Source organism: Cajanus cajan, chromosome 4 (genome assembly GCF_000230855.2).
Source record: "Cajanus cajan strain Asha chromosome 4, NIPB_CcT2T_4, whole genome shotgun sequence".
Classification (NCBI taxonomy): domain Eukaryota; kingdom Viridiplantae; phylum Streptophyta; class Magnoliopsida; order Fabales; family Fabaceae; genus Cajanus; species Cajanus cajan.
The window spans coordinates 36,554,234-36,575,704 of NC_138520.1; the positions used below are offsets into that span (position 1 = coordinate 36,554,234).

The following is a 21,471-nucleotide window of genomic DNA, read 5'->3' on the forward strand; positions in this document are numbered from 1 at the left end:
GAAAATTCTTATGTCAATGTATCTGGTCATATTAGGAGCATGGAAGAATGCTTGTTTTAGAATTCTAAACTTATTATTCTATATTATATAGTCTTTCAAACAAATATCTGTAGTATCTCTTCGATTAAATTGTTTAGTTATATGTTATATCCTACATATTCTATATGCTAATTAAAATAGAGCCGTACACGTTTTATAAAACTATATATAGGGAAGGGAGTGCCGCAGAAGATACTAGCATTATGCAACTCATCCAAAATGGTCCCACTTGTGTCGATACTCGTGGTTCTTGCTCTTCCTGTATTGGTGTTGATCCTCTTGAACAAACACAGAAGCCCTAAGAACCGTCGTCCACCGGGTCCAAGAGGCCTTCCCATAGTTGGCAACCTTCTCCAACTTGACAATTCAAATCTCAATTTCGAACTGTTGCAGCTCTCACAGACCCACGGCCCTCTTTTCTCTCTCAAACTTGGGTTCCAGCGGGCCATTGTTATTTCCTCTCCCAAACTCGCCAAAGAGCTCCTCAAAGACCACGATCTTAACGTGTGCACAAGGCCCCCCTCGCATGGCCCTCTGAAACTCTCTTACAATGGCTTGGAGCTCATTTTCTCTCCCTACAGTGACCACTGGAGAGAAATCAGAAAAATCTGCATGGTTCATTTCTTCAGCTCCAAACACATCTCTAGCTTCTCCCACGTCAGAAAATCCGAGGTGAAGCAAATGATTGAGATCATATCCCGCCACGCGTGTTCCTCGAAATCGACGAACCTGAGTGAGGTTATCTTGTCGGTTGCAAGTGCTATCATATGCAGGGTCGCCTTCGGGAGGAAGTACGATGAGGAAGGTGCTGAACGAAGCAGGTTCCACAACCTGCTTAATGAGACGCAGGCTATGTTCCTTTCCTTTTTTGTTTCGGATTTTGTTCCGTTCCTCGGGTGGGTTGATAAACTCACCGGCATGCATGCTCGTCTTGAAAATACTTTCAAGGCGTTGGATGTGTTCTTCCAAGAAGTCATTGACGACCACCTCGATCCTAATACGGTGAAACAAAGTGAAGAGATGAATATGGATATTGTTGAAGTGTTGCTCCAGCTAAAGAAGCAGGATCGCATGTCAATAGACCTCTCCTATGATCAAATCAAAGCTATCATCTTGGTATGTGCTCATGCTTTAACCCTTTTTCGTATTCTTTTTCAATTAGTACGTTGTTTAGAGAATTTGGTCTTTTAACTTTGTTCAATCATCGTCCATGTAATTGATCTCGTCCATATGACGACTTTTCATATTAACTGTTATCATTTATAATTTATAATTAGTAAGTGGACGCTCAATTATAAACTAATACAATTAGGGATCAATTCAGCTATATGGATTTAAATTAGTTACATTATGTTGAAAATTAACTCTGGTTTAATTACCATGCTTTTTGGCTAATTCAAGCTCTTTCAATTTATCGCGTGAACATATTATTAGTTCATCACTATATTTTAATGAAACATATGGAACCAAAAACATCATAAGCCAGCCCAGCGCTTTTTTACTTTACGCCTACGCAAATATGAATTTTATCATGCTTTCGGTTCATAGCTCTATTGTCACAGAAATAAATTAAAGCGCAAACACATTGGGTATTAAGCTTCTAGGATAACTGATTTCTTGACCAATAGCTTTTACAAGTTTAGAGATGTGTTAGGCTTTACTTTGTACTTACGGTGTGCAGCAGTGACATGTCATAAAGAAAAGGAAAAGAAATAATTATTCAAAATTTAATTATATATAAGTAACTGAAAAGAAGGAACAAAGAAAAATTATCTGATATTAGCTCTTCCTTGACTATCACAGGACATATTTGTAGCAGGTACGGATACAACTGCATCCACACCCGTGTGGGCAATGACAGGATTAATGAAGAACCCAAGAGTAATGGCCAAAGCTCAAGAAGAACTTAGAAATGTGTGTGGCAACAAAGAGTTCATAGAGGAAGAGGATGTTGAAAAGCTTGTATATCTGAAAGCAGTGCTAAAAGAGACACTGAGGTTTTATGCACCAACTCCACTTTTACCAAGAGAAGCCATTAGAAATTTCACAATAGAAGGGTATGAAATAGAAGCCAAGACATTAGTGTATGTGAATGGTTGGGCCATTCAGAGAGACCCTGAAGCTTGGAAAGACCCAGAAGAATTTTATCCAGAGAGATTCTTAAACAATGAGATAGATTTTAAGGGACAAGATTTTGAGATGATTCCGTTTGGTGCAGGGCGTAGAATTTGCCCAGGCATCTCGCTGGGAATGGCCACAGTGGAGCTCATAACTGCAAATCTTCTTAATTCATTCCATTGGGAAATGCCTGTGGGGATGAAACCTGAACACATAGACACTGAGGGGCTGCCAGGACTTGCACGACACAAGAAGAATCATCTTTGCCTTGTTGCCAAGAAACGTGTGTGAATGTGGTAAGTGCCTCTAATTGAATAAAGTAATTTAAGTTTGGCCTCTGCTTTGGATTGTGCAGAATGTATCACGAACACCAAGGAGTTTGGAACATGAGAGAATCATGTTCTAGTTATCTGCCCTTGTAAAATAAAAATCATTTGAGCTTCCAAAACTCAATAAATGGAATATTTGGCACACTTTTAATTGAGAAATTCTACTATGCATTTTATGACTTTTTTTTCTTTTATATTTAAATAAGATAAGTTATACGTTAGAGAAAAGTAAAATAGACAAATTTATTATAAAATGTAGTGTAAAATATGAGTAAGAATTTGAAGAAAAACCAAAGTGCTAACATCTGACTGTCTATTTAAGACTCGCCTCTTGGTTAAAACTTTTTTCTTTTTTACAACAGTTAAAACTTTTTAAACACTGCAAGTCAATAAGGATCATTTTCACTTTATTATTTATCTCTTGTTATAAGACTACTTTTAAATTGTCCCTTGCAATAACTTTTATTCTATAATATTCTTAAATAATGGAAAAACACCTAAATAGGTCCATAAATTTAGAAGACATTATGTTGGTCCCAGAAGTTAGGAAAATGTAAAATACGTTAGGTCCATAAATTTAGAAGACATTATGTTGGTCCCAGAAGTTAGGAAAATGTAAAATACGTTTATGAAAGTACAAATTAAAAATTATATTACTTTAAAACATAAAAAGGTATATAACTAGAATAATAATATTGATATATATTCAGATATTAAAATAATAATATGTAGTTAAATTTAAAAATTTATTTAATATTTTATGAACATATTTGATAATTACTTAATTTTAGAGATTAATATAATAATGTCTTTCAAAATTAAGAAACAAAATGAGTGTTTACTTCCTTAATCAATTAATAATTTTTTAATAAAAAATTAAATGCTAAAAATTAATGATATAAATTTTTTATCTCTCTTAATATGACTGGAAAAGATTATTAGCTATGGTTTTCAAAGATTATTACTACTAATCTCTTTCCAAATTTTTGTTAATTAGATGAAAAAAAATGATTAATTTCAAATATATTAAGGATAATTTTAGGGAAAATATAATTTAAGTTATTGATAAATTTAATCTCATTAATTAAACTATTCAACTTTTTAAGAAAAACTAAATTAATTGGAAGCTTCGTATATATAGGAATAAAGAATTTGTTAAAGAAAATACAGGAACAAAGAACGGTAGGTTAGATAATGTGTTAAAAATATATTATTAGAATTTCTTGTCAGATAAATTATAAGCATCTAGAAATTTTTCTCCCATATCATTAATTTTAATTTTATTTTATCGAACACTTGATATTTATTACTTTCCCTCCCTAATTTCTCATTTTTCTCACCCCATTTCTCTACTCTTTCCATCTCGGTCTGACTATTTTGAGTTAAACGTTTATCAAGTTTCTAAGAATAATTGAAACAGAAATAATCCACACAAACCGACTTTGAAAGCCCCGATAGGAAATTCTGGACAACAAAAAACAAATCAAACAAATACAGGCCTTTCATATTATGCAGTGGCAAACAGTAATGGTTACAGAGTACGAAAAGCAATCGCACAAATGTAGTACAAAATTACATGTTCAAATGTCATTGGAATGTTATAATAAACATAATAATAAAAGCATTTAACATAATCAACGACCAGTCGTCGGACACTAGTCTCCATCGCGGATCTTGACTGACATTATGGTTGTTCCTTCTAGTATTTTTTTTTTTTTTTTATCAAACTCAATATTCACTACTAAAAAAGTGTCATTTTCATGAAAAAGAAAAAATTTGCAAAATTTTTTTATGAATTTTCTTTCAATAAAATATTTGCAGAAATATTTTACGAATTTTTCTACAAAAAATATTCGTAGAAACTTTTTCACAAATTTATTTGCAAAAAATAATTTACAGATATTTCTTACAAATTTTGCTACAATTTTAATAATCATAGAAATTTTTTTCCATGGTAAAAACTTATAGTAAATATTGTAAGAATTTTATTTTGTTTATTGCAGATTTTCTTCCAAAAATAAATTCGCAAGTAATGTTTATTAAATGCTAGAAAAATTTTGCAGGTAACTTTTCCTGCGGATTTTCCTGCAAATTTTAATCCACATGAAAAATAAATTAAAAAAACTTCAAATCCCACATCAATTGAAAATAAAACAATTAAAGAGTATATAAGATGGGGCAACACTTACCTTACAAGTTGATTTGTATGGTTAAGTGTTAGACTTATAGTCTACAATCTTAGAATTTAAAAGATTATGTATCACATGTTGGAGGCATGGAAACAAATGTTTCGAATGAATTCATTGTGATCTTCTGAAAGTTGAAGAATTATTGATAGACTTTGTAGTAATTTCTTTAATTTTTTTCGTAAAAATATTCTTGCAGAGTCGCAGGAAACTTTCCTACAAATTTTTTTTGCAGGAAACTTTCTTGCAAATTTTTTTTGCAGGAAACTTCCCTACGAATTTCTTTCGCAAGAAATTTCGCTGGAAATTTTCCTGCGAAATTTAAAATTTGCAAAAATATATTATTCACGAAGGTATTACTTGCATATAAGATTTCGCAAAAAAATTTATAGGAACAACATTTGTTGTGATTTTTTCATAAAAATTCGCAGGAAAAATCGCATGTAATAAGAGAAATTATAGTGATTTAAATTAGTCTCTCTCGGAATATTAATTACATTAAGGTTATTCCTTCTAATGTCATTCTTTTATTAAATTGAAGACTCAACTTAAGACCTTGAGATTTAAAGACCAATCACAACATCAGCAAGACTAACAAATATTGGTAAAGAAAAGATATTTTTTATGTGCATGTTATAAATACATTAGTAAAATCATATTGAGTTTGTGAGACAACCTTTAAGACCATCTCATATAATACGTAATTTTAACATATAAAATAAAATATTCTTTATGTACATTTCATAGATACATGTTTCAATGTCTTTTATGTTGTTATTGATAACGATGTCAAACGTTATCAAATAAACTAGTTTTTCCTAAAAAAAATAAAATTTTGTATTATAGGGAACCTAGGTCAAAATCTAGAATCACAAACCATAGGAACACAAATTTTATCAAGAATTAGAGAGGGGAATTTTTATCAAACAATTTCTATGCAAAAAATATATAATGAAAATTAAACTCAAGAATCATGAATTTTAAAATCCAATTGGATAAAACATCGATTAAAGTTTTGATTATTGCAGTATATAAAAAAAATATGTAATCTGAACTCCATCATTGAATATTTAATTTGAATTATATAATGAAGAACACAATCGTGTTCAATGAAAACCCTACAAAGACAAATTTGTCTCATATTGCTTCAATCGAAATTGAATCCAATTCAGTGTTCTAAAATTAATTTGAATTAATTATGTTTTTCAATTAATTGAAAACGAAATCCATAATCATGAATTTAATTCAAAATTAATTGAGGAACAGAAAAGAAGATAAAAGATGAATTCGGATTTTAGAGGATTTTACTGCATAACCGAAAACTTGAATCGATTAAGATAATTTAGTTGTGCATCTCCATCATTATCCATGCACAAATCTGTTTGGAGAGAAGATGAAAAGTCTCAACCAAAATAGAGAGCAATTCGTGAGAGAGAAGAGAAGAGAAAAGAAGAGAAGAAAAGATAGTTGATAGAAAATGAGAGAAACTTCTTGAGAAAAAAATCTCAAATCTGAAAAATGAGAGAGTAAAATTTTATTGCAAAGAGTCATTACATACATTTAAAGAAAAAGTAATGGGCTTAAACTAAGGGCTCATCCAACTAATTACACTCCTAAAGCCTAATTAACTACAACTAAACAATTTCAAAACAAGCTAAAAATTTTACTGCAAGGTTGCGGGCTTGAGGCGGGATTTTTCACCTGAAAACGTCCTAATTGGGTTTTACTCCCAACATATAAGTTGTAGATCTCCCTCTTATACTTTCAAGGACACAAAGTTTGCCCAATTCTAAGTTGTATGGCTCCAAATTTGACTTTCACAAGAAACTAAGTCAAAACAAGAAATTATTACGAGAATCTAGTAAAATTTACAACTAAATCCTAAATGACTCACTAACACAAATCTAAAATAATACATGAATATATGACACTAAAAGAAGTCAAATAAGGCAAAAACATATAAAGAAAAATGTACTAAAATATGACTATTAGTTATTAAATAATACGTCGACATATATATATATTCACTTATCATGTTTTTTAATTTCATTTATATGTTAATATTTAAACCTTTTAATTATGACATCCTAATGGAAATCTTCAGACAGGCTAGATTGATGTAACTTCCATTGATATTAGAAGTCATTTCTAACACACAAGAGAAGGAAAGGTCTCCCTTAGGTGATGTCACACTCTTAAAGAGTGATAAGTTTCTTTAATTTCTCACCACACTCGAGAGGATAAGATAAAAATAAGAATTTCAAAGATAGAAACAAGCTTTGAGAGAGAAAATTAGAGAGAAATTTTGATCATCCAATTCTAATAATGCTCAAAACTAGTACAAAATGGGTCAAAGCTACAATATATAGAGTTTAGTTGGCTTATGGTGCAAGTTAGACTAACCATGGTTAAGTGTAATCATGGTTAGCCATCTTGTACTTAAGCTAACTGTACTATCCGTACCGCGAAGCCGAGCTTGAGCTCGACAGCACAGTGCTGATTAACATCAGACACGCGCTATGCGACATCAGCCAAGATAAGGCCCACTATCTGAACAGGTCACAACTGATCTCAGGCCCAAGGCCCAGATAAACCCTAATTCACACTAAGGTATGTGCATTACTTATACGAGACCCATACACCCACAAACACTAACTTTAGCATCGGAGTCTCTTTTGCAGGTACCACCGCCGCCTTGGAACAGCAAGCGTATCATTTTGAAGGAGACTCACCAATCTTGTCTAGAAGATTGTCCCCTACGACCGATCTCTGGTAAGAACATTTGGCGCCCACCGTGGGGCCAATCAAGACATCTCTTATTGGCCACGCTTACGGTTTTCACCCGAAGCCATAGTAGACGAGCAACGGACGACCTAGATCGCGCAACAAGAATGGAAGGTGAAGCAGCATTGAGGAGACTGATCGAACAGGTCAAGAAAATGCGGCAACAACACGCCGTTGACCTGGAAAACATTCGTGCCAAGCACGAAACTGACCTGGCGGCACTGCGCGCTAAGAATGAGCGCATTCGCACCCAGCTTCCTCGGTGCCCTTCTGATCAACCCCCTCAACCGAGTAATCCACACGAGGAAGAGGGGCACTCGGTTTCCCAGCCACCGACGACACCCAAGGTGGTGACCCACAGGTTTACTGTTCATCGATCACACATACCGACGAATAGGTCAGACCACGAAGTTAACAATGCTCTTGCCCAGGCTCCAGGAAATAGGGCGAGCATCAGCCGCCATCCTTTTGTTGACGGCATCATGGAGACGCCCCTTGATAGACTATGGCCAAGGCCAAGGAATCCAAGAGGTGATACATTGAAGGAACCAAGAGGAATGAGATGATGGACCATGGGCCAAGGGCCCAATCCCTAGAGATATGGCCACCTTAAAGACCAGTGGACACCTTGAAGACTAGTAGGCTTTCCAAGCCGAAGGTACTCCTCAATTTAGACCACTCTATCATGAAGAGAAGGCATAGTTCTAGTTGTAACGTAGAAAAAAAAATGTGGCTGATTTAGTATCCCAAAATGGGCAATTCCCAATTTGGAACAGGCCGTTCCAAGCTATTAAATTGAACTGAAAATCGTACTTGAGAACGGGCCATTTTGGAGGGAGAACGGGCCGTTTTGGTTGGAGAACGGGCCATTCTGGATGGAGAACGGTCCATTTTGGAAGAGTCCCAGAACGGGCTGTTCTGATTTCAGAACGGGCCGTTCTACAGGTGATTTTTGTACGTGTTGAGGGAGTGCATAACGGGCCGTTCCGGTATCGGTACAGGCCATTCTGGCCACTTCGGAAAGTCTATAAATAGGGGTTAGGGGCCTTGAGGAAAATGTGAGTTTTTAGAGAGAAGTTTTAGAGAGAAGGACTCTGGGTCTATGAGCTCCTTTCTCTCCCAAATTTCTCTGTATGATTCCTTTTCTCCTCTACATCACTAACGCCTTCTGGATTTTCTTGAAATTCAGACTAGGAAGCTTGCTTTGGGAAGATTGAAGTTTTAGGTTGAGCTTCGGAAGGGAATTTTACTTCTTCTCAGTTATTTGCTATTTTGAGTCAACCTTCAGGTGAGGGAAGCTAGAATGTTTGTTGTTTAAGTTGCATGTGAGATTAGAAATTCAATTAATGCATGAAAGTTGAGGATCCATGGCTGGATCGGAGAATTTGCTCATTTGTCGAGGTTTTGGGAAAATGGGATTTTCGAGTGGAATTGATGCATCGGATGGGTGCATGTAGATTTGGAGTTTGTTTTTGTGTTGTATGGAGCCTATGTATTATGTTTTTGTGTTTGCACGTGGCTGGATTTGTTGGTTTGGATAAGAGTTTCTAAACTCTCTGACTGGGATTAGGCTAGGCGCAAGTTGAGCGCGCCATGCGTGGAAGAGCTTAGGGCTCTCGGGTTGGATGTTGGGCCAGACGTGATTTGGTTGCGTTAGGCGTGGATACTCTTAGGAGTCTCTGTTTCAAGGACACCGAGCATGAGTTGAACGCGCTGGGCGTGGATGAGTCTTAGGACTCTCAAGTTAGGATTAGGCTGGGCGAGCTCAGGCTACGCCGGGCGTGAATATGTTTATGAATGAATTGATGCTTATGCATGTTTAAAGTTTAAGTTTTAGATCATGTATGTATGATATATGATGAATGGTGAGGTGTGATTCATATGTATGCTTTGTGATGATACGTATGAATGTTTGAATATGATATGACATGTGTATATGTTCATATGAGTATGTTTATTGATTATAATGGTAGGTAGACAATTTATGATGTATGATGCATTATTTCATGTGATGTCTTATGACATGTGTATGATTGTTGATCATGATGGTGGGCAGACCATTATGATGTATGATGCATGATTGCATGTGATGCCTATGGCATGAGTCTAGTCTAGGACTTGAGGAGAGGAAAAATATTTTTGAACTAGAAGAGCTCACATAGAGTCTCTTGAGAGTGGTGCTTGGATAGGCCACTGATATATGAGAGTGGTGCTCTGGGATGCCACTAGATTTGGGAGAGTGGTGCTCAGATAGGCCACTGGATTTGGGAGAGTGGAGCGGGGTATGAGGTCGAGGGTTATTCCCTTAACCAAGTACTCGGGAAGGTGCGTGGATCCTTGCAGATAGTCGGTGGGCGAACTCCACTATTGACTTGGTTATGCATGCCAAGGTCGTGGTAAGCCCATACCCAGCTGTGCTATACCTGACGGTGGATCTAGACTTCCAAGTGTGTAAGTGACATCATCCGAGTAAACCCGAGTGAGGATTATATCCTATTTAGTTGTGACCGAGCGGGTGCATTGGGCGTGAAAACGGTTGGGGTGGTTTCGGTAGGATGGGATGTCACTTATACAACTCTATTGTTTTGGAGATCTCCTAGGTGTATGCGTGACGACGCATTAGATGATTGATATGCATTGATATCTATCATGAGATGCATTTATTGCATGATTATTAATATGATGAAGTGTGGTGTTTGACTTCATGATTGGTGGATTGTATCTTATGCATGAGTAGTATTGGATAGAGTGTATGGTGTGACTTTATGAATATGATTGATAGTTGGACGATTATGTAGTATAGATTATTGTTCTATACTTGTATGATTGATTTGTGAATTCTAGCTTACCCTTCTGTTTCCATGTGGTGGAACTGCGATGATCATACTTGGTATGGGAGCAGGTCAGGGCTAACTTGGAGTTGAGGTGACCGCTACAAGACGCGGAGTTTGATCCTCGTGTTAGGGTTACCATTTTGGGTAATAGTTTTGTCTATGCTTGACCGGCACTAGAAAATATTATTTTTGGGATGACTGTACATATATGGCGTTCTATTTTGTATTTAAAAAAAATTATTATTTTATTCTTATCTATACTTGTATGTATGAGTTATCCAACTTAATATTTCTCTTAGTTCACTAGTAGTAGTGCGATTCCACTAAGTGTAGAGATCATGGCGGGTTGTTACACTTTTATGGTATCAGAGCCGGTCGAGTCTTTTGGGATACTCTGTGGGGAGTGATCCTTCTAGGTTTCTGTTATGTCATATCTCTGATCTGTGTTAGTGTTGGTGAGTTTTAGTGGTGAAGTGTTAGTAAAAGAATGTTTGAATTCTTTTAGTATGGTGAGGCCTCAGTTTGATCAGATCGCTAGGGCTTTGGAGATGATGGCCATGGTGATGTAGCAGTAAAGTGTTCACTTTGTTCAGATGGAGGCAGGTAGAGCTGCGGTTGAGGCAGCTAGACCAGTGGTCTCTCAGGATGGGAGAGATTTAGCAGAGTTCAGGGGATGTTAACTTTCTTAGTTCAAGGGGGGGTTTCAGATCTTGATGTGGCAGATTAGTGGTTGTGTGAGATGGAGAAGATCTTCAGTGTTCTGGGATCTTCTGAGGAGAGGAAGTTGGCCTATGCAGTATACATGCTGGCGGGCGATATTGTGTACTAGTGAAGAGGCACCAGGCAGATGATAGAGAGCAGAGGTGTGGTTGTAGATTGGGATTGCTTCAAGAGAGTTTTCTTGGAGAAGTATTTCCTAGACAATGTTAGATAGCTAAAGAGGCTAGGTTCATGAGACTACATCAGGGGAGATTATCTGTTTTTGAGTATGTTATGAGGTTTGAGCGTCTAGCTCGTTTCTACTCTCAAGGCGTATTTGAGGCTTGAAGATGTAGGAAATTTGTAGAGGGATTGAGGCATGAGCTGAAGAGGGTCATAGTTCCTATGTCCGTAAAAGAGTTTTCTGCCTTTGTTGAGAAGGCAAAGACTGTTGAGAGATTAGAGGGTGGTGGTAGCAGCGGCAAGGCTGCTAGAGTTCAGGAAGGATCATCCGGATCTAGGAGGGGAGGTCATCAGAGAGGACCCTATGACAGGCCTGTTCAGTCTTAGAGAGGTGCTGTTAGTAGGGGACCTCGTCCTGCTACTCCTTAGAGTGGAGCATAGTCGGTGCGATGCTATAGATGTGGAGGAGTACATGTGGTCAGAGATTATTCTCATTCGGGGAATGTTTGCTTCAGATGTGGTAGGCCAGGCCACATGTCTAGAGATTTTCAGACACCGCCGACTTCATCTGGGAGTACCTCGAGGCCACCCAGGCCTACAGCTACAGGGAGAGTGTTTGCATTGTCATGTGCAGAGGCTTCCACTTCATCAGACTTGGTGAAGGGGGAAGAGGAAGGCAGTAGGTGAGGATGTTTTGTTCTTGGTTGATTCCGGTGCCACACATTCATTTTTTTTTCTATTGATTATATGGGGAGATTGGGTTTTTAGTGTCTCCATGGCACGTTGATTTGTATGTATCTACTCCGGCTTCAGTTTCTGTGGTGACTGGAGATGTGTGTGAGATGCTCGATAGAGGTGTTCGGTAGGAGGTTCTGAGTGAACCTGATTGTGTTGCTCATGATAGATATTGACATAATCTTAGGGATGTATTGGTTATCTGCCCATCACATCCTTATAGATTGTGCTCGAAGAGAGTTGGTATTTCTTCAATTGGAGGATGAGGTGTTGTTGTCAGCGGGTCAGGCTGAGTAGTTGATGAGAGATGGATGATGGAATCATGCCTAGGAAGGCAAGAGGTGACATATTGAAGGAGCCAAGAGGAGTTGGTTAGACATGAAGGTGTGGGCCAGTCAAGGCCCAATGGGCCCGATGGGCCTGGGAAGGCCCAAGTTGAACTTTTCATGGGCCAAATTTTGTTATAGCTATTTTCATATGTTTTGTATACATCATGTTAGTATAGGTATCATATATTTTGGTCTTGTATTTTGGACCACATAGAGTAGCATTTTAGGTTTTAGGCTTGTTGGGCCTAGTTTTGGGCTTCATGGGCCTTTGGGCTTTTGGTACCCAATATTGGGCTCATTTTCATTCTTGTAATTTTTCCTTTCCATTGTATTTGTTTGACCATTGTATTTAGGTCATTAGATTAGGAATATACAAGAATTACTTAAATAGGTAAATTAGGTTAAACTAGGTTTAATTTGGAAGTCATTTAAGTTACATTTGAGTCACATGTTTAGCACCATGGGTGGCTGAACATGTGCCACTCAAATTAACCCTAAATAACTCTCAAATCAAACCTAAATGCATCTAGGCACCTAAATTTTCGGACTAGCACATGGGAGCCAAAATTTGAATTCAAATTTCAAGTTTGAATTCAAATTTTGGGCGCCACATGTAGCCTTGGATTTAGGCGCCCAAAGTTGCACACTTGGAACCCTACTTAAGTGATTCTTCCACTCTTTGTATTCACTTTTGAGAATAATGAAATTTGAGAGCTTATTCAGCCAAATTTCGTTCAAGAGTCACCATGAGAGAAAGCTTCACCTTAGGAACCCTTCTAGGATTTCCTCCTCTTTGAAGTGAGCTTTCCCTTTCACCTTAAGCTTGGATGCTTCCATCCAAGGCTTAAGCCTTCTTCCTATCCGAGAATCTCCTCCATATAGTGTTCATCACGTTGGTTTCTATTTCCTTGAAGAAGATCCGTGCATAAGGAGAGCTAAGGAGAAGAACATTCATCACTCCTCCTTACCTTCTCCATCAATTTTGGTATCAAGAGCAAGGTTCTTCAAGGAGATAAGTGCTTCATCTTTTTGTGTCCGAATTTGTGTTGTTCATTGTGTTCTTCTTGTCTTCTTTGAGTTTCTATTCGGATCTAAGTGTTTTGAATCAAATTTGTTCCATAGATCCATTGTTGATTGTTCTTGATTTTCTTCCACAATCATTGTTTTAGGAACTATTTGCTTGTGCTTATTTTGAGTTTATTTTGAGTCTCTCCATTCCTTGTATGTGTCCGTGATTGGACCTCATGCATTGCATTTAGATTTTGGTTTTGAATCTATGTTTTGTCTTAGAAGTTTGTGTTTAGTCTTTATATGTTGCAAATTCCTTGAATAGCATGTTTAACCTAGTTTTATTTTGAATTTGTGTCTACATATTTGATGTGAATCAAGAAGAAGCAATAATGGACTAGGAATTTAAGTAGTTTGGGACTGAATAATTAATAAGTTCATTATCTTATTTTTAATGTAATTTTCGTTTTATTTTATTTTATTAAATAAATATGATAGGTTGCCTTGCCTTTTAGGTTGCTAAGGGGAAATAAATGCTAGTGAGAATTTATTGCTTAGTTAGTGGGCTAGTGAAGAGTCAATATTAAGTGTTAGTGGGAATTTATGTCATCTTGCCCATCTAAGCTTATAAATAGGAACCATTTGTAAAAGTTTGGGGAGAAAATGAATTATTCAGAATTTGGATATTTTTCCAATTGAGAGGATTTTCTCTCTCTAGGTTCTTAGGAACTACTTTTGATTCTTATCCTTGAATTTCCTAATTCAAAGTGGCGAATCTTCCTCAACTTATCAATCTTTAGGGATTGTGGCGTTGTTCTTCCATTTCTTACCTCAATCCATATTTTTTTCTTTTAATTTCTTAATTATGAGCTTTCCAACCTAGATAGATCCGTAAAACGAATCCATCCCTCTGGGTTCATATCATTTGGTATCAGAGCTTCGGCTCTGGGTTTGGAATGGAAATGGAAATTTACTATACAAGATGTTTGGTTGACGACTCTCTATTCTTGGTTGCAGTAGATGAATTTAATTTCAGAAATGTCGTGAGCAGCAGGGCGGTTGAGAAATTATGTCTGCCCACTACAAATGGACAAGCAATGATTAAATTCTCTATTGGAACATATGAAGATGAAGTTCTTTGTGATATTGCCCCCATGGAGACATGCCATATGTTATTAGGGAGGCCATGGTTGTATAATAAAATTATAAATCCTGAACGACCTTCTATTTCTTTTGTGCATGGTGGACGAAGGATTAAGTTGATATGTCTATCATCCGACGATGTACATGAGGATCAACTGAAATTGAAAATAAAGATAGAAAAAGAAAGAGAAGAGAAGAGGAGAGTAGAAGATGAGATACATAGAGAGGAAGATGACAACTCTAACGTTACATTTTCTTCTTTTGATGTGTCAAATTTACAGGAACAAGAGGACAAGTTTTCTTGTTTGAAGAAGCATGTAAACATCATTCCTAATGCACCTTTATACATTCAGTCCACCTTTCAAAATAAAATTCAAGAGACCTTGCACCTGGAAAATGGAGTTGATTTGTTGTTTGAAGTTACTATTTTCCAAAGCTGCCACTTGAATGGGATTCAATTCCTATTCATTGAGTACGTTTGTGGTTATGAGTTTGAAGAGGTTTTATTTGTTTCATTGATGATTAATAACTTACCAACAGGTGAAGCTAGAGATGGATATAAGCGAGATGTCTTCGACCCAGGAGGAAGCATTTACGTTTCGGCAGTAGTTAGTGAATTAAATAAATTAGGAAATAAATAAAGTCTAAAGATTCAGGACGAATCTTCTCAAAGAAGGAGGGTATGATGTGAATCAAGAAGAAGCAATAATGGACTAGGAATTTAAGTAGTTTGGGACTGAATAATTAATAAGTTCATTATCTTATTTTTAATGTAATTTTCGTTTTATTTTATTTTATTAAATAAATATGATAGGTTGCCTTGCCTTTTAGGTTGCTAAGGGGAAATAAATGCTAGTGAGAATTTATTGCTTAGTTAGTGGGCTAGTGAAGAGTCAATATTAAGTGTTAGTGGGAATTTATGTCATCTTGCCCATCTAAGCTTATAAATAGGAACCATTTGTAAAAGTTTGGGGAGAAAATGAATTATTCAGAATTTGGATATTTTTCCAATTGAGAGGATTTTCTCTCTCTAGGTTCTTAGGAACTACTTTTGATTCTTATCCTTGAATTTCCTAATTCAAAGTGGCGAATCTTCCTCAACTTATCAATCTTTAGGGATTGTGGCGTTGTTCTTCCATTTCTTACCTCAATCCATATTTTTTTCTTTTAATTTCTTAATTATGAGCTTTCCAACCTAGATAGATCCGTAAAACGAATCCATCCCTCTGGGTTCATATCAATATTGCTCTCGGTTTTGCTTCTCTTTTGCCTACCTATATGTGCTTTTTCTTTTACCTTATTGTGTTAATGATTTGCTATTAGTCCTAGCAAGTTTCCTTAGAGTTAGGTTTCCATTGTGTTCTTAAAGTTTTCAAATCACTTTCCATTGAAAAATCTTATAAAAACATTTATGATTCAAAATTTCAAGTACTTCTAGTGCATTATCTTTGGGTTCAAATTTTAAAAAAATATATATATACATTAAGGCTGGAAAAACAGAGTTAAAACAGAGCCTAAAGTGTTCAAAAGATCAAAAGAAAAGAGTTCATAAGGAATCCAAATCAAAACCTAAAGACTAGTGCACTAGTTTCTCAAGTTTACTTGAATTTTGACCTAATTCTTGGCTAACTTGTAGTCTCGGTTTCTATAGCTTGGAATCATAGAAAAATTTGAAACAAAAGGCAAATATACTCTCTGGAATCTTAAATTGAAACTGGAAAAAGAAAGAATTAAAAAAAAATAGTTAAAGCATTTTAAATAGAAAAAGCCGAGAGGTGTACATTGGTGAAAATCTACTTGATTCCTTAGCTTGTTTTGGCTATTACTTGTTCTATACTTATCCAATTGCTTTCAATTTTTTTTGTTTTGTTCATCTACTCTAGTACCTATCTAGGAACATTCCTAACTGAGTGCTAGCTTTATTTGGAGTCTTATTTTCCAGTTTTACTTGTTGAACCTCTTTGAGTCTTGTCATATATACATATTACTCTTAACTTTTGGTATAAGCTTTTCAAATTGTGCTTCTATTGCTTGTCTAGTTTTCTTTCAATAATTTCCCTATGCTGGAAGTGGCCTCAAATCCTTGCTCAAGGATCAAGCATTGCTCAACAAAGAGTAGGAAAAGTTTGGACACTAAGACCTAAAAAAAATTTGACCTAATTTAGTGACCAAAACTTCTCCTAAACTTCCTTCACTTGAGTGACCATTCCTTTCACCTTGTGAGGCAGCCACCATTAACCTCTTTGTTGTGTTTCTTTAGCAGGTCCAGTAGCATCATATTGAAGGATTAGTGGCAGATTAAACACTTGATTAAGTGTTGGAAAATTTACACATCAATCCGTCACTAGTTGGTTGCTAAAGCCGCCACTTTATTGCTTTCCTAGACTAGTTTACATTTTTGCCAAATCTTTTGTATTTTAAACCAATTTGTAAAGCTTGGAGGGAGTATTAAGAAGCTGGTCAGGTATATCTAAATCCTTGTTAGCATCCTCACGTGTAGTGCTAGTGGAAGTGGCTTGGAAATTTCATATGTTTCAAGCTTCCACTTAGGATATCCGACTAGTTGCTTACATTGTTTCCTTTAAGTTTCTTGTCTTTTAATTGCTTTATTTTGCTGCCTTGAAACATCTAGTATTGTGTAGTTTTAATTGCTCATGCTTAGTTTAATCTGAAAAACAAACAAATTGTGAAAAGCATACAAAAATTTTTGTGAAAAGTTTTGGGGAATCAAAGATACCACAAAGGAGTTTAGTGATTTCCACTTGAAAAGGCTTGGTTATTAAGTGGCTCTTAGTAGCTCACCTCCCTTGATAGTGCAATTTGTACACTTAGACTTCCAAGTGCTATTTTTGTTCCTAGAAAAGTCCAAAAATATTTTCTTTTTGCATAGCATATACAAAAATAAAATTCTTTTGTTTAATCATGAGAAATTATTTCTCAAGTGGTAGTGAATTAAGCTCTCCAAAAGGTTTTTCACATTCTACTCAAAGGCTTAAATCACTAACACCTTGGACAAAGCAAGAAGCTTTAAAAAAAGAAAAAGAAAAACTTGAAAAAAAAAGCACAAATTGCAATTTTAGAGGAAGAAATTCACATTATTAAACAAAATAGAGAAAAACTTTTAGCAAAAGAAAAATTGAGAAAAACAAGAGAAAAAGAAAGAAAAAAGGCATTGCTCTTAGGGAAGAGTAAGGAGGAAAATAATTCCTCTAAAGGACTTGTGAGTGAAGAGAGTTGTTCTACCACTAAAAATCATTTACAAAATACTTTCTTCATAAATAAAGACCTTAACTCTTACCCTAATCTTACCACTAGTCATGAAGTAGAGATTCAAGAACAAATCATTCTAAAGAAAAATGAATCTCAACTTCAAGATGTAGTGAAGAAGGAGTGGACTACATTTAGTTCCACTTCTTGTGCTACTTCCTTGGAGGTGCTCAAGGAAGATAGCCTTCCTCTCTTTAGGAATCCTTCTACCATAGTTGTTCTAATAAAGCACCCAAATTTTGGAATATATTGTTTGATAGATACATCTTGTCATATTTCATATTCTATTTTTGATCTTATGGGAAGTTCATCTTTATTTGAACTTAATTTGCACCCTTCCCTACAAGACAAAAATAGTTTATATGAGTTTTCAAGATTTTCCAAGACATTTTATCTACCAAACAATATGATTCAAAATTGTTTAGGACGTTTTCTAGTATTCTTTTCTTTATATTTTAGGAAAAGCCTAGGCTACCATTTAGGGTACTTTAGGCAAGATATTGTAGTGTTTAAAAATCATTCTTTTCATTGTCTTAGTCATAGTGTTATTACATTCTTAGGTTTTACTTCTAGGTTATGCTTAGGAGAGGAGCCTATTTCTACTTTTAGGGAGTCTAATTTTGATAGTTTATTTTTCTTTCTTAGGCTAGATATAAGGACTCCTCTTAGGATCCATAATCCATTTTTTCATCATAAATATGTCACCTCTTATACATGGTTTGTTGTGTATGTAGGTGATGATTCTTATTCCATGCATCCTCGTGATTTGAGGAAAAATCCTTTTCAAGAGGGAGGGGATGATGGAATCATGCCTAGGAAGGCAAGAGGTGACATATTGAAGGAGCCAAGAGGAGTTGGTTAGACATGAAGGTGTGGGCCAGTCAAGGCCCAATGGGCCCGATGGGCCTGGGAAGGCCCAAGTTGAACTTTTCATGGGCCAAATTTTGTTATATCTATTTTCATATGTTTTGTATACATCATGTTAGTATAGGTATCATATATTTTGGTCTTGTATTTTGGACCACATAGAGTAGCATTTTAGGTTTTAGGCTTGTTGGGCCTAGTTTTGGGCTTCATGGGCCTTTGGGCTTTTGGTACCCAATATTGGGCTCATTTTCATTCTTGTAATTTTTCCTTTCCATTGTATTTGTTTGACCATTGTATTTAGGTCATTAGATTAGGAATATACAAGAATTACTTAAATAGGTAAATTAGGTTAAACTAGGTTTAATTTGGAAGTCATTTAAGTTACATTTGAGTCACATGTTTAGCACCATGGGTGGCTGAACATGTGCCACTCAAATTAACCCTAAATAACTCTCAAATCAAACCTAAATGCATCTAGGCACCTAAATTTTCGGACTAGCACATGGGAGCCAAAATTTGAATTCAAATTTCAAGTTTGATTTCAAATTTTGGGCGCCACATGTAGCCTTGGATTTAGGCGCCCAAAGTTGCACACTTGGAACCCTACTTAAGTGATTCTTCCACTCTTTGTATTCACTTTTGAGAATAATGAAATTTGAGAGCTTATTCAGCCAAATTTCGTTCAAGAGTCACCATGAGAGAAAGCTTCACCTTAGGAACCCTTCTAGGATTTCCTCCTCTTTGAAGTGAGCTTTCCCTTGCACCTTAAGCTTGGATGTTTCCATCCAAGGCTTAAGCCTTCTTCCTATCCGAGAATCTCCTCCATATAGTGTTCATCACGTTGGTTTCTATTTCCTTGAAGAAGATCCGTGCATAAGGAGAGCTAAGGAGAAGAACATTCATCACTCCTCCTTACCTTCTCCATCAATGGAGCTGAGTGCTTCATGTTGTTTGTCATTTTGAGTGTTGAGACGAAGAGGGCCATCACTGGGATTGGGTTGTCAGTGAGTTTCCTGAGGTGTTCCTAGATGATGTGCCGGGATTGCCACTTATGCGTGATGTTGTCTTTAGCATTGACCTGGTACTGGGCACAAAACCGGTATCAGTGGCTTCATATAGGATGGTTCAAGCTGGGTTAGTAGAGCTGAAGAAATAGATTAAGGATTTGTTGGAGAAACAGATGGTGAGGTCCAATGTTTCTCCTTGGGGTGCCCTGGTACTGTTAGTAGAAAAAGATGGTGGGGCCCATTTGTGTGTTGATTGTCGGCAGCTGAATAAGTTGACGATAAGGAATAAGTATCCACTTTTGAGGATTGATGATTTGATGGATCAGCTGAGGGGAGCTGTGGTGTTTTTGATGATTGATTTGAGATCCGGATACCATCAGATCAGGGTAAAGGTGAGTGACATACCGAAGACTATTTAGAGGACTAGGTATGGTCACTATGAGTATGTGGTGATGCCTTTTGGTGTCACTAATGCTCCAACAGTGTTCATGGATTACATGAACTGGATTTTTAGGTCATTCTTGGACAGGTTTGTGGTGGTCTTCATTGATGATATATTGGTGTATTCTAGATCTTTGAAGGATCACCGTGAGCATCTGAGGTTGGTTTTAGAGGTGCTGAGGGAGAGGTAGTTGTATGCCAAGCTGTCCAAGTGTGAGTTTTGATTGTCTGAGGTGGGATTTGGGGCATGTGATATCGACAGAGGGGATTGTAATGGATCCAGCCAAGGTGGAGGCTGTTATTCAGTGGAACCGTCCGAGGACTGTTACGGAGATTAGGAGTTTTGTTGGGTTAACGGGTTACTATCAGAGATTCATAGAGGGTTTCTCTCGAATAGTAATGCCTTTGACTTAACTGACTCAGAAAGATTAGCTTTTTGTTTGGATGGATGCTTGTGAGCAAAGTTTTCAGGAATTGAAGGGGTGATTGAATACTTCTCCAGTTTTGGTGTTACCTGACACTGGTGAGTATTTTGATGTGCTTTGTGATGCTTCTCACTAGGGGTTGGGCTGTGTGTTGATGCAGGAAGGGAGAGTAGTAGAGTATGCTTCGAGGCAACTTAAGACTCATGAGAGGAATTATCCTACTCATGATTTGGAGCTTGCAGCTATGGTGTTTGCCTTGAGGTCGTGGAGGCACTATCTGTATGGTGCGAGATTCAGTGTATTCAATGATCACAAGATTTTGAAGTACCTGTTTGATCAGAAGGAGCTGAATATGAGGCAGAAGAGGTGGATGGAATTCCTAAGGGACTTTGAATTCTAGTTGATGTATCATCATGGGAAGGCGAGTGTGGTAGCAGATGTATTGATTAGGAGATCCATTCACATGTCAGCTAGATGATTAGGGAGTTGCAGTTGATTGAGCAGTACATAGATTTGAGACTAGAGGTGGAGGTTGTTCAAGATCATATTAGTTGTGGTATGATCACCATAACTAATGAGTTCTTGAGACAAGTGAGAATTAAGCAATTACAGGATCCAAAGTTGTTGAGGATTTTGGGGTTGCTTGGCACCGAGAGGGCAGTTGGTTTTGAGCTTCGGGCTGATGAAGATTCTCGAGTGGAAGTGTGATAGTGTCACTAGGAACAATGACTCTATCTGGGTGATTGTTGATAGGTTGACAAAGTGTGCTCACTTTCTTCCTGTCAAGAGGTGGTCCTTGGAGAGGCTTGCACAGTTGTATATTAGAGAGATAGTACGGTTGCATGGAGTGCCTTCCAGTATTATCTCTGATAGAGATCCAAGGTTTACTTTTAGGTTGGAAAACTCTACATCAGGCTTTGGGGACGAAGTTGAGGTTGAGCTCCGCTTATTATCCACAGTTAAATGGTCAGTCGCAGAGGACAATTCAGTCACTGGAGGATCTCTTGAGAGCTTGTATGTTGGATCACCTGGGTAGCTGGGAGGAGGTGTTACCATTGGTAGAGTTCACTTACAATA

The 21,471-nt window shown here is 36.8% G+C and overlaps 1 protein-coding gene across 1 annotated transcript; it reads left to right on the top strand.

Annotated features, from left to right (window-relative positions):
- The first annotated feature begins 248 nt into the window (after nucleotides 1-248).
- Nucleotides 249-2,645, top strand: LOC109793963 (cytochrome P450 83B1). Its single transcript, XM_020353437.3, has 2 exons — nucleotides 249-1,155; nucleotides 1,843-2,645. The coding sequence occupies exons 1-2, from the start codon at nucleotides 259-261 to the stop codon at nucleotides 2,446-2,448; spliced, it is 1,503 nt and encodes a 500-aa protein (XP_020209026.1). The 5' UTR covers nucleotides 249-258; the 3' UTR covers nucleotides 2,449-2,645.
- The last annotated feature ends 18,826 nt before the right edge of the window (nucleotides 2,646-21,471 follow it).

Bases quoted from the DNA above. Each gene is read 5' to 3' on its own strand.
- LOC109793963 (XM_020353437.3), top strand. From the start codon at position 259: ATGGTCCCACTTGTGTCGATACTCGTGGTTCTTGCTCTTCCTGTATTG. The intron at 1,156-1,842 runs GTATGTGCTCAT...TGACTATCACAG, and splicing joins AAATCAAAGCTATCATCTTG to GACATATTTGTAGCAGGTAC.